Genomic DNA, 19679 nt, shown 5'->3' with positions numbered 1-19679 from the left:
GTCAGATGCTTAACCCAATGAGCCACCCCAGCGTCCCTCGCTTGAAATTTTAAAAGCAGCAATGTCCTACCTTGATATTTGTCGAAGTGCAACCCGTTGAAGCACCACACTGCAACTGGCCTCCAACTGCCCCATCATCTCCAGTTCACCCTCTGTACCATGGTTCCAAAGGGGGATCCTTCTAAAACACAGCTCTGACTATGTTAGCCTGCTGCTTAACACCCTCCAGCAGCATCCACTGCCATCAGACCTTAGAGAGCCAAACAAGCACCTCCACTCACCCCACCCCTCCTGCAGGTCAATCCCTCCAAACTCCTCTGACTCTAGAACTTGTCATCTACTTTCATCATGCTCTGATTTAGATCATGCTGTTCCTCTGCCTGGAATGTCCTTCCCACCCTTCTCTGTCTGTTGTAACCTTTGTCCAACTATCCATTTTTACAGATGAGAACTTGGATGTTGAGAGACATTCGATGTCAACCACCACGTAAGGGCAGGACCATCTGGGAGCCTCAATCCACCCAACTCCCTGCTCCTAGGCTCACAGTTCACCAGGCTGGCGTGGAGGCTGGGGAGGCCACTGGTCCTTCTTCCCAGCTATCTGCTCACCTCCACTTGGGCCTGCTTCCCCATCTGCCTCTTAGACATGTCATCCAGCACCTCCTCTCCCTCTCCTCCAGCTGGGAATCAGAAGCCTGAGGACTGGGTGACAGGGCCATGGGATAAAGCCCAGGGGCAACCCGACTCCAGACTCCTGAGTGGGCTGGAGGCCAGGTCACCCTAGGGGATGGGACCTGGACTAAGTGCTCAGGGACCCCGTTGGAGCAGGGGCTTGGAGATAGGGGCTCCTGGAGAGTGGGAAGGAGCCGAGGAGTCCAAGTCCCCTCCTCTGCTGCCCCCTCCCTCCACTGCTCACTCGCAACCCGAGCCGGGGGGCCTAAAAATAGCCCCCGAGGCGCAACCGCCGCCCTGGTGACCTTCTGGGTAACACAGGCCGAAGGCGGGCGGGCAGCAGGAAGGCAGGGCGCCGGCCCCCCAGGACTCATCTCCCAGGGCACCATTCCCACCGCGGGTGCCCCCGTGGCCGTCAGGTTCCAGAGACCCACCCCCTCCAGCCCAGCTCGCAGAGGCCATGCAGAAAGCCCGGGGCACGCGAGGCGGGGACGCGGGCACGAGGGCACCCCCCAGCCCCGGGGTGCCCCCCAAGCGAGCCAAGGTGGGGGCCGGCGGAGGGGCGGTGGCCGGGGCTCCCGCCTTCCTGCGGCCCCTGAAGGACGCGGCGGTGTTGGCGGGCAGCGACGTGCGGCTGCGGGTGGCGGTGAGCGGGACGCCCCAGCCCAGCCTCAGCTGGTTCCGGGACGGGCAGCCCCTGCCCCTGCCGACCCCTGAGCCCAGCTGCCTGTGGCTGCGGAGCTGCGGGGCGCGGGATGCCGGAGTGTACAGCTGCAGGGCCCAGAATGAGCGGGGCCAGGCCTCCTGTGAGGCTGTTCTCACGGTGCTGGAGGTCGGAGGTAATGGGGAGGTGGGGGGAGGGGAGGGGAGGGGAGGGCGGTGAGTCTGGTGGGCTGGGGTGCTCAGAGCCGGGACCAGGGCTGCAGGAGCCACGTGGGGAGGTTGCCGGTTCATCCAGCTCTCTTCCCAGGAGCTCTGGCTTCTGGCCCCGCAGACCCAGAAGTGCCAATCAAGAGGAAAGTGTGTGTTTTGGGGGGCAGGGAGGGGTGTCAAAGTAGAGAGACTCCTCACAGGAAGGTCAGAGGTCAAGGGTCAGCATTTGGTAAGCAAATACCTGAGCCCCCATTAAGGCCTCTCTGGAATTTCAAAGTGAAAGGCCTCCTCATTTCCCTGTCGGGAGAGAAAATCTACTGGAGAAAATTGTCTTTATCAGCTCGGGTAACCTAGAATTGAGATACCTCATGGGTCTGCACAGGTCTGAAAGAGGGGCAAGCTCCCCGGGTCCCACTGCGATGTTGAGGGGTGGGTCTGAGCTCCACTGGGGCGTGTGGGTGTGATCCGCGCCAGGCTAGTTGGAAGAAGCCAGTGGGTAGACGAGTATGAAGAGGGTACAGAGCACCAGGAGGAGGACCTAGGCCTGGGGGCTCCCCAGTGTGTATGAGAACCCACATGCTTGAGGGCTTGAGAATCCATAAGAAGCCTGTGTGTGTGTCTGCATGGGGGGGGCTGTGTGCATGTGTGCGCATGTGTGTGTGTACATGAGTGTGTGTGCATGAGTGTGTGTGTGTGTACCTGTGCAGGCTGTGGAAAGGCCTGGTGGTACACGCAGTTGAGGGACAAGGGTTTGTGGAGTATGGTATGAAAACCAATGGGCCATGTCTGCCTGAGATTCAGAGGGCAGGAAAGGGGGATGCTCAGGCTGGTGCTTGGGACCCTCTCCATGTCGGGATACAGTGCCAGGCTCATGGGTGAAGATCTGAGGCAGAAGAGAGGGGACCAAGACTGGGCCTGGTACTGAGGGTCCTGCTGGGGCTGGGGCTCAGGCCCCCGGGGCAGATTCTCCTGGGGTCAGTATCTGCATTTCCTTTTTAATTTTCTCAGCCCCTAAGCCAGCCAGTTGTTCCGCAGGCCTCAGACAGAGCCTTGGACTGACTGAGTGTTGAGAAGCAGAATTCTGGGGGAGTAGGCTATGGCTGGCAAAGAGCTTGGGGATCACTGAGTGTGTCCCAGGCGTTTTCAAGAGAGAGTTCTCACTCCAGCTGGGTGGCGTTGGTGGGGGTACATCCCTGGAGGCCGAGGAGAAGGCACAAGGGGGATAGACCTCCGTAGCTGGAGGGGAAAGGAGGGGTGGAGAAGCAGAATGTCAGGAGATGCGGCAGGGGCTCAGCCTCTGTGTGTCAGCACCTCTGCTCTCTCCCTCACCCGACACTGCCCACGGGGCAGAGAGAGTCAAGGTTGGCTTTTCTTGATCGGCTTTGTACTTGGCCAGGTACAGGCCATCCCAGCCTGGAGTCAGGGAAGGGACCCATCCTCGCAGGGCTGTGAGCTGAGGAAGGATCAGACTCCTTGGGGATCTTAGCTCTTGTCCTCTCCGGCCAAAGGGAAATGAAAACAGAATATTAATCAAATCAAAGGATATGATAGATTGGTGAGAATACAGTCTAGGGGAGAGAGATTTCATTTTATTTTTTAAAAATTTCATTTATCTATTTTTTTAAGATTTTATTTATTTGAGAGCGAGTACGAACAGCGGGGGGAGGGGTAGAGGGACAAGTAGGCTCCCCGCTGATCAGGGAGCCCAGTGCAGGCCTTGATCCCAGGATCTCGAGCTGATCTCGAAGGCAGACACTTAACTGCTTAGCCCACTGATCCCTGACCCAACTGAGCTACCCAGGGGCCCCGTGGAGAGAGCTATTAGGGAAGGATAAAGAAGCCCTGAGGAGAGCCATGTTTGTCTCAACTTGAAATGACCACAGAGAATCGCAGCTCCAAATGCATCCTTTCACAGGTGAGGACACTGTGGTCCAGAACGGAGGAAGATCTGCCAGAAGACATATTGCTAGTTATGGCCACCCCAGAATTAAGAACCCATTCCTTCTGGTTTCCACCCTACTCAAGGGATTCTGGAGGGACGAGAGAGAAAAAAGAAAAGGAGGGGAGCTGTCCATTGTATGGCCAGTAGCCCAGGCCTTCTTTCTGGGAGGAGAGCCCCCTAACCTGCTAGGGGTCCCCCACAGTAAGGAGCGTGATAGGAGGCTGGACCCCCTCCCCCCGAGCATGGCTGTGTTTCCCTGCAAGATGTGTTTTCTACATCCCTCTATAAGCTGGGTAACATGGTTGGCAGGGCTGAATGCCTATCCAGACAGAGGCCACAAAGGCAGTCTCCAGGCTACTTTGCAGGAATAGCATGTTTGAGAGGCGTGGGCAGAGGAAAGGACCCTGGGTGTCATGAGGACTGGATCTGGGGCCTTTTGACAGTCATGTTAATACAGCAAGAGGATTGCGCTACAGCAAGTCACATTTGAGAACTTTTTCTCAAATGGTGAAATCTTTGCCCCAAGACCAGTCTTAGAATTATTACTAATTGGTAATAATTCTTAGCTTATGAATATAACTACACGCTACTGTGTGGCAGGTGACATACCATCCTATCTTCTGATATATCATTTAAGTCCCACAGCACCCCTGGGGAAGCTGGTAGAGAGGATTAAATGGCAATTCTTGTGGTACAGAGAGAAGGTGGCTGAGCAGGGATGGAAGGAGGTCTGTCCTACCGCAAAGAACTATGCATTTAACTACTACGACTCTCCCACATATTTTGGGGAGGGCAGGGCTTTGCTTTGGTGAGGTGATCCCTCCCCCTCAACCAGTACCTGCCCAGTTCCGGGTCTTGGTCAGGGGCAGCTGGACAGGCAGCTCAGCATTGCTCAGACTTACTCATGGAACACTTTCTCAGTTGGGATCCACAGCAGGAGAACTTCAGGGATCTCGAGGAAACCCAGCCAGGCCCTGGCTGCAGAAGGAGGCAGTTTCCTGGCTTGGGATTGCTGTCTGGCTCGGTGATGCTAAGGTTCCTGGCACTCCTGAAGCCTGAGATGTTCGCTCAAGGATGGAGGGATATCAACTTGGCTTGAGGAGGGCGGGGCCTCGAGAAGACAGGTGGGCTGCCGGCTGGAGAATCTGGAGGATGGGACACAGGAGGGTGGGATTTAGGGTGTAGAAATGAGGAAAGCATAAGAATAGTGAAGACAGGGGCGCCTGGGTGGCTCAGTGGGTTAAGCCGCTGCCTTCGGCTCAGGTCATGATCTCAGGGTCCTGGGATCGAGGCCCGCATCGGGCTCTCTGCTCAGCAGGGAGCCTGCTTCCTCCTCTCTCTCTGCCTGCTTGTGATCTCTCTCTGTCAAATAAATAAATAAAATCTTTAAAAAAAAAAAAAAAAGAATAGTGAAGACAGCAGATGGGAAGGCTACTTGGAGAATCCTTAATGTGGGTACAGCACCCCATCTCATTTCATTATTTAATCTTCTAAACCCAGATTACTGTAGTGATGGTTCTGCATAGGAGAAAATGGGAGTCCCAAGAGGGAATTTACCCGAGGTCGCATGGCTAATGGGGTGACAGAGCCAGAACTATAGGGGTTCAGGTCCACGTTGCCTGTCCTCAGAAAGAGAAGAATGGGAAGACTAAGGCAAGGATTTTTCATCATGAACCATCCTTCTCCCAACCCTATCCCCGAAGCCATCTCCTGGCCCTGTCTCCAAGGTAGGCAGGCATTCATCTCCTTCAGAATATCCACCTGTGCGGGCTGAGGAGCTGCGGGCAAATCAAGTGACCAGAACAAGTGTCACTCTCAACACTTGGGACATGTGTGGCTGGGGGGTGGTTTAAAGGACAGGCGGTAAAGAGGAGAGGGCACAGCTGAGAGAAGGGTCGAGCTGACAGTGCTTGCCTCATTAGCTGGATATTTCATAGTCTTCTGGAAGACTCTGGTTTCAATGGGAAGGGCCAAAGATCAACAGGTAGGCATGACCCATGCTGGGGACTTGAGGCCATGAAGAGGAGAGGAAAGGTTGAAGACAGGGAGAGAGGGCAAGGAAAAGGTGGGGGTATGCACCAGAGCCTGTGCTGACGGGTATTCTGCAGTTACTTTTTTCCACCAGACCTTGGTACGTCTGGATGAAAAGCCAGAAGGAAAGTGAGTATGGAATTGGGGCGGGTAGGGAGAGTGCCATCCATTCAGGCCCAGTCCCCGGCAGGGAGGGGAGGAGGAGCCAGAGTGGGAGCAGCGCACAGGAGCAGAGAAGCCCCCAAGTAGCCAAAGCCCACGCAGGAGAACTTTTCTGAAGCCAGGGCAGGCTCTCCCAGGAAGATCCTGAGTGGCACTCGAGATGGCCACTTCTCCAGCTATTTCTTAGAAAAGGCTCTGGGTCAGGACGGAGGAGGGAGGATGGCTGGATGAATGAGCTGTTCCAGGAAGATTTACTATCCTTATCCCGCCGCCCACAGCTCTGCCACTCCCTCCTCCTTTATCTAGTGCCTACTGTGGGCCTGTCACTGCTCTAGGTGCTGGGGCTCCATGGGGCAGGGGGATCCCTCGAGTTCCTGTCCTCCTAGAGATCACATCCTAGTGAGAGGAGATAGACAACATGGAATAAACATGATAAGTAAGTAAAAATGTTACTGTGTGTCAGAAACGCTGAGCAAGATAAGCAAAAAGGGGGAAGGGAGAAATTGGACTTTCCAGGCAAGAAAGAAAGGATGCAGAGAGAAAGGGAGTGGGTTCACCTGGCCCAGAGGAAGGTCTGTGTGAGAGATCAGGCCTGGCATGATGAGATAGGTTTTTTCTGGAAGGGTAAAGGCTGGTGGTGCAGAAATTGGGAGTCTGGGTTTGGGGAAATAGCAGAGGGGAACAGCTGTCCAGCCACGGAGGGGAAAAGATGGCAATCTAGGGCCAGCTGGGGGTGGCCCACCCTGCAAGCATGCCCCAGGCCAGCCCAGTGGGGGTGAGCGGTGCAGACCCAGAGCAGGAACACAGAATCCCACAGGCCTGTCCTCGGCCCAGCTGTCCCGTCACTCACGCCCGCTGCCCATTGGTTATTTTTGCTATGGAATGTGCCAGCCCCTCGGATTCTCCTGGGGAACAGGGGCTCAAGTTACCCCCTCTCCTCACTCAGCTCCCCCATCTGTGAGTGGGTGTATTGGGGGGTGGGCAGGGAGAGCGCCTGAGGGTGTCCAGAGTCCTCTGGCTGGGACCGACATGGACACACACATGTCCGCTCTCAGTGCTTGTCCCGAGTCATGTGTCTGTACGTGTGACATCTGCTTTTGGGGGTCTGGGAAACAGGACCACCTGAATGCACCCAGAATGTATAAGATATGCCTTTAAACTTAAAAAGGGGGTGGTCCGTAAACTCACATAACTTCAGAAGCCAAGTAAAATCTGCTAACAGTGAGTGGCACTGCTTGTGTATGCTAGGATGAGGACCTGGATGGAGAGGACAGTTGGAGACACAGAACCTGTGTGGCTTTGGCTAAGTGATAGGCTGTCTCTGAGCCTTAGTCACTTGTCAGTTAAATGGAGGCACTTCAGTGTTCATAAGAGGTTGTTGTGAATGAGGGAACATTTTTTTAAAAACTTATTTATTTGACAGAGCACACAGGCAGGCAAAGAGGCAGTCAGAGGGGGAGGGGGAAGCAGGCTCCCCTCCGTGCAGAGAGCCTGATGCGGGGCTCAATCCCAGGACCCTGAGATCATGACCTGAGCAGAAGGCAGCCGCCCAGCCAACTGAACCACGCAGGCACCCCTGGGGGAACATTTTTAAAGTGCCTGGCACTCAGTTAATGCTTAAGAAACTTAGTTATAATGATTGTTGGGGGGAGGAGAGAATTGAGTTTCGGGTTGCAAAATGTGCACAGTGGTGCGGTGCCGAACGGGAGGAGGACAAATAGAGTTTGGTGAGTATACACACCCATGAGTGAGAAGGTGGGTCATATTTGTGGCTAGTAGGAGAATCTCTGGGCACCTTAGCTGGCGTGCGCGCGCGTGCGTGCGTGTGTGTGTGTGTGTGTGTGTGTGAGGCAGGGGGCAAGGACAGAGAACCTACCATCTGGAAACTCCAGGCCCCTCTCTGGCTCTCCTGAGGAGCCTGGGGGTTTTCATAGTCTCAGTTGCTTTCAGCACGGAGCTCCCTCCCACCTGGGCCCTTGTCTCGTTTGTGACCTAGGCGCCCCCACCCGGTGCTGTGGCCCTGCGGCGTGTTCGGGCCGCCACGAGTTCGGTACTGACTGGCACAGGGTAGTGTGCGCATGTTTGTGGAGTGAGCAAGTCGAGATGCGGCTGACCTTCCAGAGCGGCCCCGCTGGGAGCGAGTGGGGGTGGCGTGAAGGCCGCGTCAGGCTGCCAATGAGAGGGTGGCCCGAACTCTCATAGGGACCGCTGCACCCCCTTCTGTGCCTCAGTTTCCCCATGTGCCCAGGGCCCAGGAGGCAGGTGCGGGGTGGGGGTACCCGGAGGCAGGTGAGCACCGCCTCGGGGGTCGCAGGGGAACAGGCCAGGGAAGGGGCGCCAGGTGGGGTGCAGGCCGGCGGGGGAGGGGCGGGCTCTAGGCGCCGCCGCCGCCACCGCCGCCGCCGCCGCCGTCTTCCCCCCGCCCGGGCTCCCGCGGCCCCGCGGCTCCTTCCGCCACCGGCGCCCGCTCCAGCCCGCTCCCCAGCTCGCCCCCGGCCCCGCCTCCGACTCCGCCCCGCCCCCACCCGTCCCCTCCTCGCCCGGCCGCCGGCGCGGCCCCCTCCCCCGCCATGAAGAAGCTGTGGGTGAAGAAGCGTTTCCAGGTGAGGGCTCCGGGGGCGGGCGGCGCCGGGAGGGGGCGGGAAGGGCTGGGCGCCCCAAGGGAGGGCGGGTCACCGCGGCCGGGCCCCGGGGGAGGGGGCGCCGGGGCCGAGCCCGCCCCACCCAGCGGCGGAGGGGCAGCCGCCGGGCACGCTCTGGGGGGCTCCCGGGCCAGTGTGCCGAGGGCGGCGGCCCCTCCCCGCACCGAAGGGCAGACCACCCCCAGCAACCAGGCCCCGTCGTCCGCAATCCCCCCGCGACCCCTCGGGGAGGCCCCGGCCGCAGCTTCGGCGTGGGTTGTCCACTGGCTTCTTTGCCACCTGGTCTCCCCTGTCTTCCATCCAACGGCCCCCCGCCCCGGCTTTCCCCAGCCCCCCAGTCTGGAGCCTTCCATCTTCCCGAGCTCCTGGAAGCCACGCACAGGGATTGAGCTCAATAAATTCCTGGAGCCCTGCCCTGTTCTCCGCGTACCCAGGCCTCCTTTCTGCATTCGTGAGGCTCTGGCCCTTGTTGGACCTTGCCTTCTGGTCCCCCATCACCCTCCCTGCCCGGTTGACACCTATTTCAGGTATCTGCCCTCCCCATCCGCCCCTCCCCCAGCAGGAATCTGTGTCCTCATCCCTCCATCTCCCAGTCATCCAAGCACCCCCCCCACCCCCATCTCTTCCTTCACGGCAGTCAGCCTGCTATCTTGTCTCCTAGCTTCTACTCTGGGGTGTCCCTCAGGTCCCCAGTCCTGTGAGCCTCTGTTTGGACTCCCAGCATTTGACCGAAGCTTTGCTGTCCTCTCTTCTTTCTTCTCTGCTCCTCCCCAGAGCCAAGCTGGGTAGCCTGGAGCTCCTGCTAGAAGGGTTGAAAGGCAGGGAAGAGTGGAGACATTCCTTGCAGGGAAAGCTGTGCATTACCTCTGTGCGTTACCTTCCTCCTCCTCTCCAAGCCCCTGGAATGAATTTCTGTTTAATACAGAGTTTGGATGGGAGGTAAGGGACAGCAGGAGTGAGCCTTCCTCTCAACAACTCATTCTGGCTTTTCTCTTTCAGAAAACCGGCCACTCCCGCCGGGCCTTTGGCCGACTCACCCATGGTGCGTGGACCACAGGCTACCTGCTCTAGCCCATGCCCACTCCTTCTCCTTGGTGCATGTCTCTTCATGCTTCATGCCCAGGCCCTAAAGACAGCCTATGAGATGTGGGCTCCCCCAGTACACATCCATACTCACTCAAGGGGGTGCCCTGTACCCTGTAGCTGTGGGGGGAGGGGGTCGAGGGGGGTGTCACTAGCACACCCCACCATGGGTCTTGACTCAGGGTGCTCCATCTGTGCGACCAAGTGGAGATGAGCTCACTGCCATGCTTTGGAACCCAGCACATGGCTCCTGCTTGTCATGGCACTCATAGAGAAACTGAGGCACAGAACCTGCTAGGAAATAGGCCAAGGAAACTTTGCGTAGCCTAATCACTGGGCACTTTTGAGGCCCATTCGGCAGTAGAAGAAAAGGATTAGGCAGAGAGTACCAGTCCCATCATGAGGCAGTTTGGGGGTTTGGTTTGCTAAGAAGGGTCAAAGCACAATGCAAATATTTTAAGAGAGGGTGGGCCTGACCCCTAATGGGTGGCCTGGGTCTGCGAGGCCTGACCACAAGTAGATGTGCGTGTGTGTGTGTGTGTGTGTGCGTGTGTGTGTATGTAAGTGTGCGCACGTGGCCAGGGGCAGCAGTGAGAGTGCCAAGGGTATAGAATGGCTAGGGTAGTTGGAATTACCAGCCAAAGCATGTGTGCTCCCCAGCTGGGCACAGTGGGAGCCTGCAGGCTGTCAGGACTGGAGATGCTCTGCCCATTCCAGGTGTCTCCCTTCCCCTGCCCCATCCCCACAGGGCATTTCTGGACACTGGGTACCCTCATCCCTCCTTTGTCCTGTCTACCCACCATGCCCTGCCCCACAAACGCTCTGATAACAGTCTGTCCATGTCTCTCTCCTGCTGCTCCTATGGAAGCGAAGTTTTCCGCTCCTGCAGAAAGCAAAGTTACGGTAGGAAACTGACTCTGGCCCTAGCCCTCCACTCCCCCCACCTCCCTGCCCGACCCCGGCCTCTCCTCACCCTGCCTCAGCTGCGCCCTGATGCATTCCTGCTGGTTCGGGGTGGAGGACAGGCCGGCCCTGCAGTTGGCCCAGTGCCCTGACCGTACGACTCTGAGGTGACTCCTTTTTGTTCCTGGGGTACCGGAACCCAAAATTTAGAGCCTTGGAACCTAGGATCTTGTTATTTGGGGGCTGTACAGGAACCTACACTATCACTGATGGGCGAGGATGGGGAGGGCTGAGACTCTGGTAATCTAGTAAGTGGCTGGGAGGGGCGGTGGCAGGTGGTTTTCAGGGCCAAGGAGGCAGGGGTGAGTCGCCAGGGACCCCTAGGTGAAGCCACTGGACTGGCCTGAGTAACCCCAGCTGGGCCGGGGGATTAGGTGGGTAAAAGAAGGGGAAGAGAAGTGTGGCAGCCCCCGCTGGTGGTGGTAAGATGGAGCCTGCTGCGGGGGAGGCAGGAGGAGACACAGGAAGAGTTGGAGTCGGAGGGAGGAGGGCCCTGCCCACACAGACCCCTTCTTCTCCAGACTCCGAGACGGGCGAGGATGACATCAGCGATGTGCAGGGGACCCAGCGCCTGGAGCTTCGGGATGACGGGGACTTCAGCACCCCCACAGGTGAGCTCTCTGGGCTGCTCTAAAAGCAGGCAGGCGGGCTTCCCCGGGGAGGTGCCTGGGCTTCACCCTGCTCCTCTCTCTAGGGGGCTCCGACACCCTGGTGGGCACCTCCCTGGACACACCCCCGACCTCCGTGACAGGCACCTCAGAGGAGCAAGTGAGCTGGTGGGGCAGCGGGCAGACGGTCTTGGAGCAGGAAGCGGGCAGCAGGGGTGGCACCCGCCGCCCCCCGGGCAGCCCAAGGCAAGCACAGGCAACCGGGGCCGGGCCACGGCACCTGGGGGTGGAGCCGCTGGTGCGGGCGTCTCGAGCTAATCTGGTGGGCGCAAGCTGGGGGTCAGAGGATAGCCTTTCGGTGGCCAGTGACCTGTATGGCAGCGCATTCAGTCTGTACAGAGGACGGGCGCTCTCCGTTCACGTGTAAGTAATGGCCTTCCCCGGCCCGCGCTCTTCCACCTCACCGCGCCATCCCGCACTGCCCCTCACCGCTCTGTCGGCCTCCACACCTCTCTCCCCTGCACCCTCCATCCCTCTGTCCCTCTGTGCACTTCACCGCCCCTGCTGCCACCCTGGCCCCGGCTACCTACTCTGTCCTCCCACACCGCAGCCTCCCTCCTCCTGTGCCGTCACCACCCACAGCCTCCTGCTCCCACCTGTCCTGGCTCCCTGTGCCATCACCATGGTCTCGTGGACCCTTCTGTCCCTTCCAAATCCCCTCCAAGATCTCCACTTTCCCAGGGGCCCTCTCCTACCTCGCCCATTCAGGCTCCAGTTGTCCCCAGGATTCCCCCCACCACCACCACCACTAGGGCCCCCTCCGTGCCTGCTGTCTCAGCAGCTGCTGCCTTTTCTTCTCTCTGCACATTCCTGTTCCCATGTGGGCCTTTTTCTGGGAGGAACGGAACCTTTCTGCAAGGCAGCTCCCGAGAGAGCAGGAGAGCAAGGGAGCAAGAGCGCGGCCGGGAGAGAGAAGAGAGTGAGGTGGTCAGGGAGTAGCTGGGGCCAGGGGCCTGGGCAAGCAGGATCCAGTAGGCTGTGTGGGAGGCAGGGGCGGGCAGAGAGGGCTGGAGTCAGGGGGCTGAAGTGGAGGCAGTGGGCTGGGAGTGATGCAGGCAGGGAGCATGTGAGGGCCTGGTGGGAAATGCCTGTGCAGGGGCGGGGTTGGGGGGTGGTGAAGATTGTCCTGGCAGGGGGTGGCAAGGAGCCCTGAGCCGGAGGTGTTGGAGTGAGTCGTCGTCGGAGCCATTTTTGGAGATTTGGGGGCTGGCAGATACAGGAGGGAGTGCTATAGTAGAAGAGGGGAGTGGCTGATGATGGAGGTATTGGGGGACATTTGGGGAGCTGAGAGGGACCTAACCTGTGGTGGGTATGGGTGCGTGGGGGAGGGACCATCTCCTCATCATGGAGGATAAGGAAGGAGCCTTGGGGGGCAGGGCAGGGAGGCTGTTTTGGAGGTGGTTGCAATGGCTAGTGGTAGGCAAGGGAGAGGTCTGGGGCAGGGGAGGCTCCCTGGCTTTATCTGGTTTGCAGGAACCAGGCGCTGCTGAGCCCTGGACTGGCCTTTTCCTTCCCTGCTTTCCTTTGCCAGGCCTCAGCCTGAGCCTGGAGTTGCTATGGCAACTTCTGAGGAACCCATTTCCTTAGTGATGTCTGTGGTACAGAGGCTGGCCCAGGGCTCGGAACTGCTGGCAAGAGGCCTCCGCTGCTGTCCCCAATTTCCCTCGGATTTCTCTAGGAGCCTCATCCAGTTCCCAGAGGCCATTCCTCGGGGACTCTGCTGTCCTTCCCCCAGAGTAGACTCTGCCTCCCCTCAGGTGGCTGGTTGAGGTTCTGTTCCCTCAGGGCACTGTGGATTGCCACTCTACCCCTCACCTCTCTCCCCCCAATCAGCGGTGGGGCCTGCAGGGGCTGGGTGTATGCATGTAATCTGAAATGGCCTTCCACTCAGGCACCCCTAGAACTTCTGCTGTGGCCAGTACCCTATTTCTCGTGCCTTCCGTGACCTCAGAATCCTAGACACTTGGAAGGAAAAAGGGCTCAGGAGTCAGACTGCCTGGGTGTTGATCCTGGCACCAGCCATTTCCTAGCTGGATCACCTTGGTGAGGCACTTTACGTCTTGAGCCTCAGTTTCTTCATCTGTAAGTGGAGAGCACTCCTAGCTCAGAGAACTGTTGGGAGGATACCGGGAGGGAATGCATTTTAAGCCTTTAGTACACGCCTGGCCCCCAGTAAGGATTCAGTGAGCCATTTCCTGATTCATTAAGCTCTTCCTAATGTGTCAGGTATGATGTTAATATCTCAGATTCCTTTCCTGGCTCATCTTTCTGCTTGATGTGTCCCTCAAGAGTCCAGAGGGGAAAACTGAGGCCCAGCTCTTGGGCAGGAAAGCTCTGTGGGGGGAGAGGGGTACTCTGAGCTGACCAGTTTCTTCCCTCTTCCTCTTCTCCCACACCCCTTCTTCAGGCCCACGCAGTAGTTATTTCTGAGCTGAGTTATTTCTGAGCATACCCCTTTGGGGGAGCTTCTGAGCTGGGGGGGTGGGCGGCGAGTCGGGCAGAGATGGTAGGGTGGTTTCAAAGGACTCAAGTTAATTTTCCCAGAAGCAGGACCGAGTCAAAGGCCTGTAAATGGAGGCAGATTGATCAAAGGGAAGGGGAACCTGGTTCTTCTACTCCCACCCCAGGGACCTCAGCTGCCACCTGCTGTGTGGAGCGCTGGTGAGGGGCTAGGTAGTCCCAGAGATAGGGTGTGGCTCCCAGAAGGGACTGCCTGTTCTTCTAGGGGTGTGTCCTGCTGAGGCTGGGCAGGGCTGTGGGGGCCAGCTGGGGGCAGGAATGAGGGGGAGGCTGCATTCCCGAGAGGGCCCCTCCCCATCTACCCCCCCCCCCCCTTTCCTCACGTTTGGGTCCTAAGCTCATTCTTTTCTCTCTCACCTCGCTGTTGTCTTTCTGCTGTTTCCCAGCTTCCGGGGCTGGGGGGAGGGGGCTGGCCAGAGCCCTGGGGGCTGAGTCTGTACTTGGGCCCAGCTTCCAGCCCAGTCTTCTGGTGCCAGAGCTGCCAGCCTCTCCCCAGCACCTGCTCTGGCTGTTCCTTACTCTGGTGGGTGGGGAGGGGGAGCCGGTCTGACCCCTGTCACCCCCAAGCCTTCCCAGCATGCCCCACCGTCCAAATCCTATCATGAGCTGAAGGTCTGGGAGGGGCGAGCCCTAAATCTTCTACCCCTCTTCGTCTTGGTTCTGCAGCAGTGTCCCTCAGAGCGGCTTGCACAGGGAGGAGCCTGATCTTCAGCCTCAGCCGGCCAGTGAAGCCCCCCGTCGCCCCGCCCTACCGCCTCCCTCCAAATCCGCACTGCTGCCCCCACCGTCCCCACGGGTGGGTAAGCGGCCCCCGCCCGGACCCAGCGCCCAGCCCCCGGCCACCCCCACATCACCCCACCGGCGCACGCAGGAGCCGGTGCCACCCGAGGACACCACCGCCGAAGACAAGCGAGGGAAAAAGTCCAAGTCATCGGGGCCCTCGCTGGCGGGCACCGCGGAGTCCCGGCCCCAGACGCCACTGAGCGAGGCCTCGGGCCGCCTCTCGGCACTGGGCCGCTCGCCCAGGCTGGTGCGCGCCGGCTCCCGCATCCTGGACAAGCTGCAGTTCTTCGAGGAGCGACGGCGCAGCCTGGAGCGCAGCGACTCGCCGCCCGCGCCCCTGCGGCCATGGGTGCCCCTGCGCAAGGCCCGCTCGCTGGAGCAGCCCAAATCCGAGGGCGGAGCGCCCTGGGGCACACCTGGGACCTCCCAGGAGGAGCTGCGGGCCACGGGCAGCGTGGCCGAGAGGCGCCGCCTGTTCCAGCAGAAGGCGGCCTCGCTGGACGAGCGCACACGGCAGCGCAGCCCGGCCTCCGACCTTGAGCTGCGCTTCGCCCAGGAGCTGGGCCGCATCCGTCGCTCCACGTCGAGGGAGGAACTGGTGCGCTCGCACGAGTCCCTGCGCGCCACGCTGCAGCGCGCCCCGTCCCCTCGAGAGCCTGGCGAGCTCCCACTTTTCTCCCGGCCTTCCACCCCCAAGACCCCTCGGGCCGAGAGCCCCGCTGCCGCTGCCGCTCCCCAACCGCCTCCTCCGAGCGTCGCCGGGAAATCCGGGGATGAGCAGGGGCGGCCCAGGAGCCGCGGGCCGGCGGGCAGGACGGAGCTGGGGGAAGGCCCGCAGCAGGAGGTTAGGCGCCGGGACCAGTTCCCGCTGACCCGGGGCAGAGCCATCCAAGAGTGCCGGAGCCCCGTGCCGCCCCCTGCCACCACCGATCCCCCTGAGGCCAGGACGAGAGCACCCCCGGGTCGGAAGCGTGAGCCCCCAGCGCAAGCGGTGCGCTTCCTGCCCTGGGCTGTGCCGGGCCAGGAGGGCGCTGCTGTGCCTCAGACCTTGGAGAAGAACAGGGCGGGGCCTGAGGCTGAGAAGAGGCTGCGCAGAGGGCCTGAGGAGGATGGTCCTTGGGGGGCCTGGGATCGCCGAGGTCCCCGCGGCCAGGGCAGAGGTCGTCGGGCCCGGCCCACCTCGCCTGAGCTGGGTAAGGCCTCGGCGAGGGCCGAGAAGGTGCGGAGAGCCGGGTGGGAGGGCGTTTTGGGAGAGCTGCTGGGCAGTTGTGAGGGTGCGGTTTTACCGGGAAGCTACAGACCCAGGTTTCAGTTTGAGTGACGGATTGTGAAGGTCCTTGTGCTAGAACCTGCTGGCTGGTGAGGCAGTATGCAAGTGTGTTTTGGTGGAGGCTGAGTGGAGCTGAGACCTGACCATAGAAAGGTCCCAGATGCTTGCATATGTGCCCTGGGTCCATGGGGCTGCAGGAGCAAGGATCTAACCCAGGTGGGAGGGGGTGCAAACCTAAGGAATCCCACTCCTCTGTGTGGGAAGAGACGGAAATCCATCTCAGTAAGTAATTGAGGTCAGGTCCCCGGGAGAGGCGAGCTCTGGTCCAGCCAACTCAGCCCAGTACTGTCCCCTGACCCATCCATGGCCATGACTGTTGGACCCAGTCTTTCAAGCTAGCCTCTCCCCCATCCTTGAGTCCTTGTATGGCTGTGCTGACTGTAGGCACATGCCAGCCTGTGTGTCGTGTCTTAGTCTTCCTGGGGACAGTGGCCAACAGCAAGAATGCTCCCCTGTACCTAACTGCTTACCCTGAACTCCAGCTCAGGATCTGCTCCTGGATGGAGGCAGAGGCCTCTGCTCGCTGCACCCAGGACACCTGGTCAGGGTCTCTCATTGCGCTTACCACCCTGGGTTTTTCGTCATTATATTTTTCGTGGAAGGAGTTTTTCTATTTCTGTCTTTTTCGTGGAGTATCATCTCAACGTTTTTAGAGATAATTAGGTACATGTCCATCATCCTAGTAGCCACATTATTTTACCCCACAACACAGGCACTGCATGAACCGTGCTTCGGGGTTCTATTTTAACCTGTTTGCCTGCTCTGCAAGAGGTTGGGTGTTAGTTATCAGCTCCATCTTCCAGATAACAAAAGAGAGGCGCAGAGATGTTATCTAATTTGTCCCAGGTTATGGAGCTGGAAAACAGCTTAGTTGGGATTCTCACTGCTCTTCTGGCCATCTACCAGACTGTACCTCGTCTGGCTTAGAGAACGTCAGGGGTGGAAAGCGCCCAGAGGGGTCCACTACAGTGGAGCTTCAGGATACCTTTGTTTGCACGAGCTTCCTGTAAACGCTTCTTATGTCTGGCTGTCTCCCTGGTACTCAGACAAGCTTAGCATGCCGTGGGCGCAGTGTTACTGCTTGGTGCACGGATGGAATCAAAGCCCATTCATGAGGCTCTCAGACGGCTCCCGGACACACCTGCTGCTCCCTCTTTTGAATCCAGTGGCATCACTAATATGACAACTTACCTGATGTTTGCCCTGTGACAGCGGTGTTAACCGCTTAAGGCTTCGGTCACTGTTAGCTTGTACTGTCTCTTTGGAATCTGGTAACACCTTGTGCTGTTCTAAGAGCACTTCCATAAAACAGGGCCTGATCTACGCAGTGACTGATTTGTATAAAGACAGGCATGACACAGTCTGGGCCTTCCACCACAAACCTCAGTGACCATGGCTGAGGTTGGGAAGCCAAACTAACGTGGAGTCCTGGCTGCCTGTTTGAGAACCACCCCCCTCCCACTGCTTCTGTCTTTTCTTCCCTGTCTCAGGACATTCAGGAGAGAGACCCCTTGATTCCCCAGCCCCCACCTTCTAGAAGCCCTTCTCTCCGGGTTTGGCTTTCTAAGATCCGAGGATACCATTATCCCCTCTCTCCCTGAGTCATCCCCACAGGGACCTTGTCCCCTGACCCTGTTACCCATGTCTCTGGCAGAGTCTTCGGATGACTCATATGTGTCTGCTGGGGAAGAGCCCCTCGAGGCCCCCGTGTTTGAGATCCCCCTGCAGAATGTGGTGGCGGCCCCAGGGTCAGACGTGCTGCTCAAGTGTATCATCACTGCCAATCCCCTGCCCCAAGGTGAGCTCTGGGGCTGGGCCCAGGCTGAGGTTGAGACAGTGAGTGGGAAGTCTCCCGCTCAGTCCTTGGAGGAGAGGGTAGGGGAGGAGGGACATTTGCTCCATGGGGTTGTGTGTGTGTGTGTGTGTGTGTGTGTGTGTTAGGAGAGCTTTCCCAGAATCCCCCGGGAGAGGGGAGGGCAGACCTGGGCTTCTGTGAATGAGATGGGGGAGCCCTCAGGATTCCCTAGGGTGGGGAGCGGAGTGGTTTGGGCTCTGTGGAGGGGGAGGAGAGATTTGCCCCCAGTGGACTACTGTGGACCATGGCCACCAGTCATCCCGCTCCTTCCCCACAGTGTCCTGGCAGAAGGATGGGTCCGCGCTGCGCAGTGATGGCCGCCTTCTCATCCGGGCAGAGGGCGAGCGGCACACCTTGCTGCTCAGGGAGGCCCGGGCCGCTGATGCCGGGAGTTACACAGCCACCGCCACCAACGAGCTGGGGCAGGCCAGCTGTGCCGCCGTGCTGGCCGTGAGACCTGGTAGGGAGCCTGTGAGCCCGGGGCCCTGGGTGGGATGAACCCCGACCCTTCCCTCTCCCAAACTTAGAGCTCAGGCTCTGGGCCAGGGGGCATCATCTGTTCTCACATGTCGGCTGCTCTGCTGGAAGCATTCTAAGTGGCCTGGCCTTGGAGCCCGGGCCAGATTCCCAAAGGCACACACAAGGCTGGCCAATTCATGAAGTCGCTGAAATTTGTCTTCACATATCCTCTAAATGCCATCCTCCCTTGGCATTTCCCTAAAAATGGTCCTATGGGGAAAGCAAATTATCCTTGAGTCTCTGAGAAAAAGACTCTCCCAACTCAAAGGGCTTAAAAGCCATCAGGAGCCTTCTGAGGTCATTTCCTCTAGAACAGTACCCCCTCCCCGCCAAGCAAAAAGGATGCTTTTAAGTGCCACAACCCTTCCCCATGCCCTTGGTCCTTCTGTTGAACCCAAAGCCTTACAAGACAGGGAAGCTGAGAGCACCTCGCTGGAGATGGTTGTGGCTGAGGCCGCCTTGCTTTCTATTTTTACGAAAGCCCTCACTTGGTGTTGGACTGCTTCCTTTGGGTGTAAGCCCAGTTTCTTTCAGGTTTAGGGTAGGGCTGGATGGGTGTCAGTGGGCATGGCTAGTTCTGCCCATTCAGGTTGCTGGGTCTGACGGTGTGCTGACCCTGGGCAGTGGGGGCAGGGAGGTGAGGCTGGGTTGGGGGGGCTGTCCAGAAGGAAAAGGCACAGACTCAACCCTCCAGGATATTAGCACTGGGTCATCAAGCTAGATCAGAGGACCTGGTTGGAGGACAGTGCAGGGCAGAGGAGCATCAAGCCATGGGTCAGATTTATGGGGTGCTGGGTTGAGAGGCGCAGGGGCCCTGAAGGCCATTGGGGTGTAGAGAGGCAGCAGGAGGCTCTGGGCGTGGGACAGCACGCCCAACGGCACATGCTGCTCTGTCCCTTTCACTGGACACGAAAGAAGACCGGTTGCTGAGCCTGTCTTGCTGTGGGCCCAGGATTTTTGGACCTTTACCATAAGGGTGATTTGGGTGCTATCTACCCTAAGCCCCCGTCCTGCATTTGATTCTTTTGTTTGCGCCCATCTGGCTCTGCAGAATAGCAAGCCTTCCTTGGCTCCCATACCCCTCCCAGGAGCCGGTGTTTCAGACATTCTCCTTTTCCTCGCCCCTCCCACCGCGCTGATTCATGCTGGCCCTCCACGAGTGCTTCCGTCCTTCTGTCACCTCTGGGATCTGGCCTGTGACTCAGCTCCCAGCTCTCCTCAGGGGGCCTGGGGCTAGCTCCAGGACTCTGGTCAATATCTGGCTTGGGCTGAGATCTGGCAAGGAGGATGGGGGGGGGTGTCCCGATACCGGCCTGTGGCCATTGGGAGCCTTTTAAGGTTGGGAAGAAGGCTTGGGGCAAGGCAGCTGTCCGGACTTGACTGGGAGCTCTGTGTTTGTCGTACTCAACCTCCCTGCTCTTCAGTTTCCTCCTTTGTGTGATTCTACCGCCTCACGAACAAAAGCAAACGGGTGAGCAGGTTTTATGTGAAGCAGTAGGCAAATGTTAGCTGTTAGCGTTATTAACAGGGGCTGTTGTGCCCAGGTTTCCACGAGACTCCAGAAATCTGCCTTTTCCTTTTCTGCCCATTCTTCAGACTGTCTTAGGGATTCCTCCCCTGCTTTTGCCAGGCCCGC

The 19679-nt window shown here is 58.8% G+C and overlaps 1 protein-coding gene across 9 annotated transcripts in view; it reads left to right on the top strand.

Moving 5' to 3' along the window:
• Window positions 1-979: 979 nt before the first annotated feature.
• The window catches only part of SPEG (striated muscle enriched protein kinase), a 55904-nt gene continuing 37204 nt past the window's right edge, over window positions 980-19679 (top strand). The window contains exons 1-8 of one of the 9 annotated variants that reach the window (XM_059167958.1): window positions 8189-8283; window positions 9322-9364; window positions 10279-10308; window positions 10890-10979; window positions 11063-11399; window positions 14223-15532; window positions 17324-17467; window positions 17802-17984. In XM_059167958.1, coding sequence (XP_059023941.1) covers window positions 8251-8283; window positions 9322-9364; window positions 10279-10308; window positions 10890-10979; window positions 11063-11399; window positions 14223-15532; window positions 17324-17467; window positions 17802-17984 — 2170 coding nt within the window. In that variant the 5' untranslated portion in view covers window positions 8189-8250. Of the gene's footprint in view, window positions 1512-8188; window positions 8284-9321; window positions 9365-10278; window positions 10309-10889; window positions 10980-11062; window positions 11400-14222; window positions 15533-17323; window positions 17468-17801; window positions 17985-19679 lie in introns of those variants that run through there. The other 8 variants (XM_059167959.1, XM_059167957.1, XM_059167956.1 and 5 more) reach the window with 8 other exon arrangements.

This window comes from Mustela lutreola, chromosome 3 (genome assembly GCF_030435805.1).
Source record: "Mustela lutreola isolate mMusLut2 chromosome 3, mMusLut2.pri, whole genome shotgun sequence".
Taxonomy (NCBI): Eukaryota; Metazoa; Chordata; class Mammalia; order Carnivora; family Mustelidae; genus Mustela; species Mustela lutreola.
Note: the sequence above shows the minus strand (reverse complement) of the source record. Positions and strands in the feature narration are given on the sequence as shown.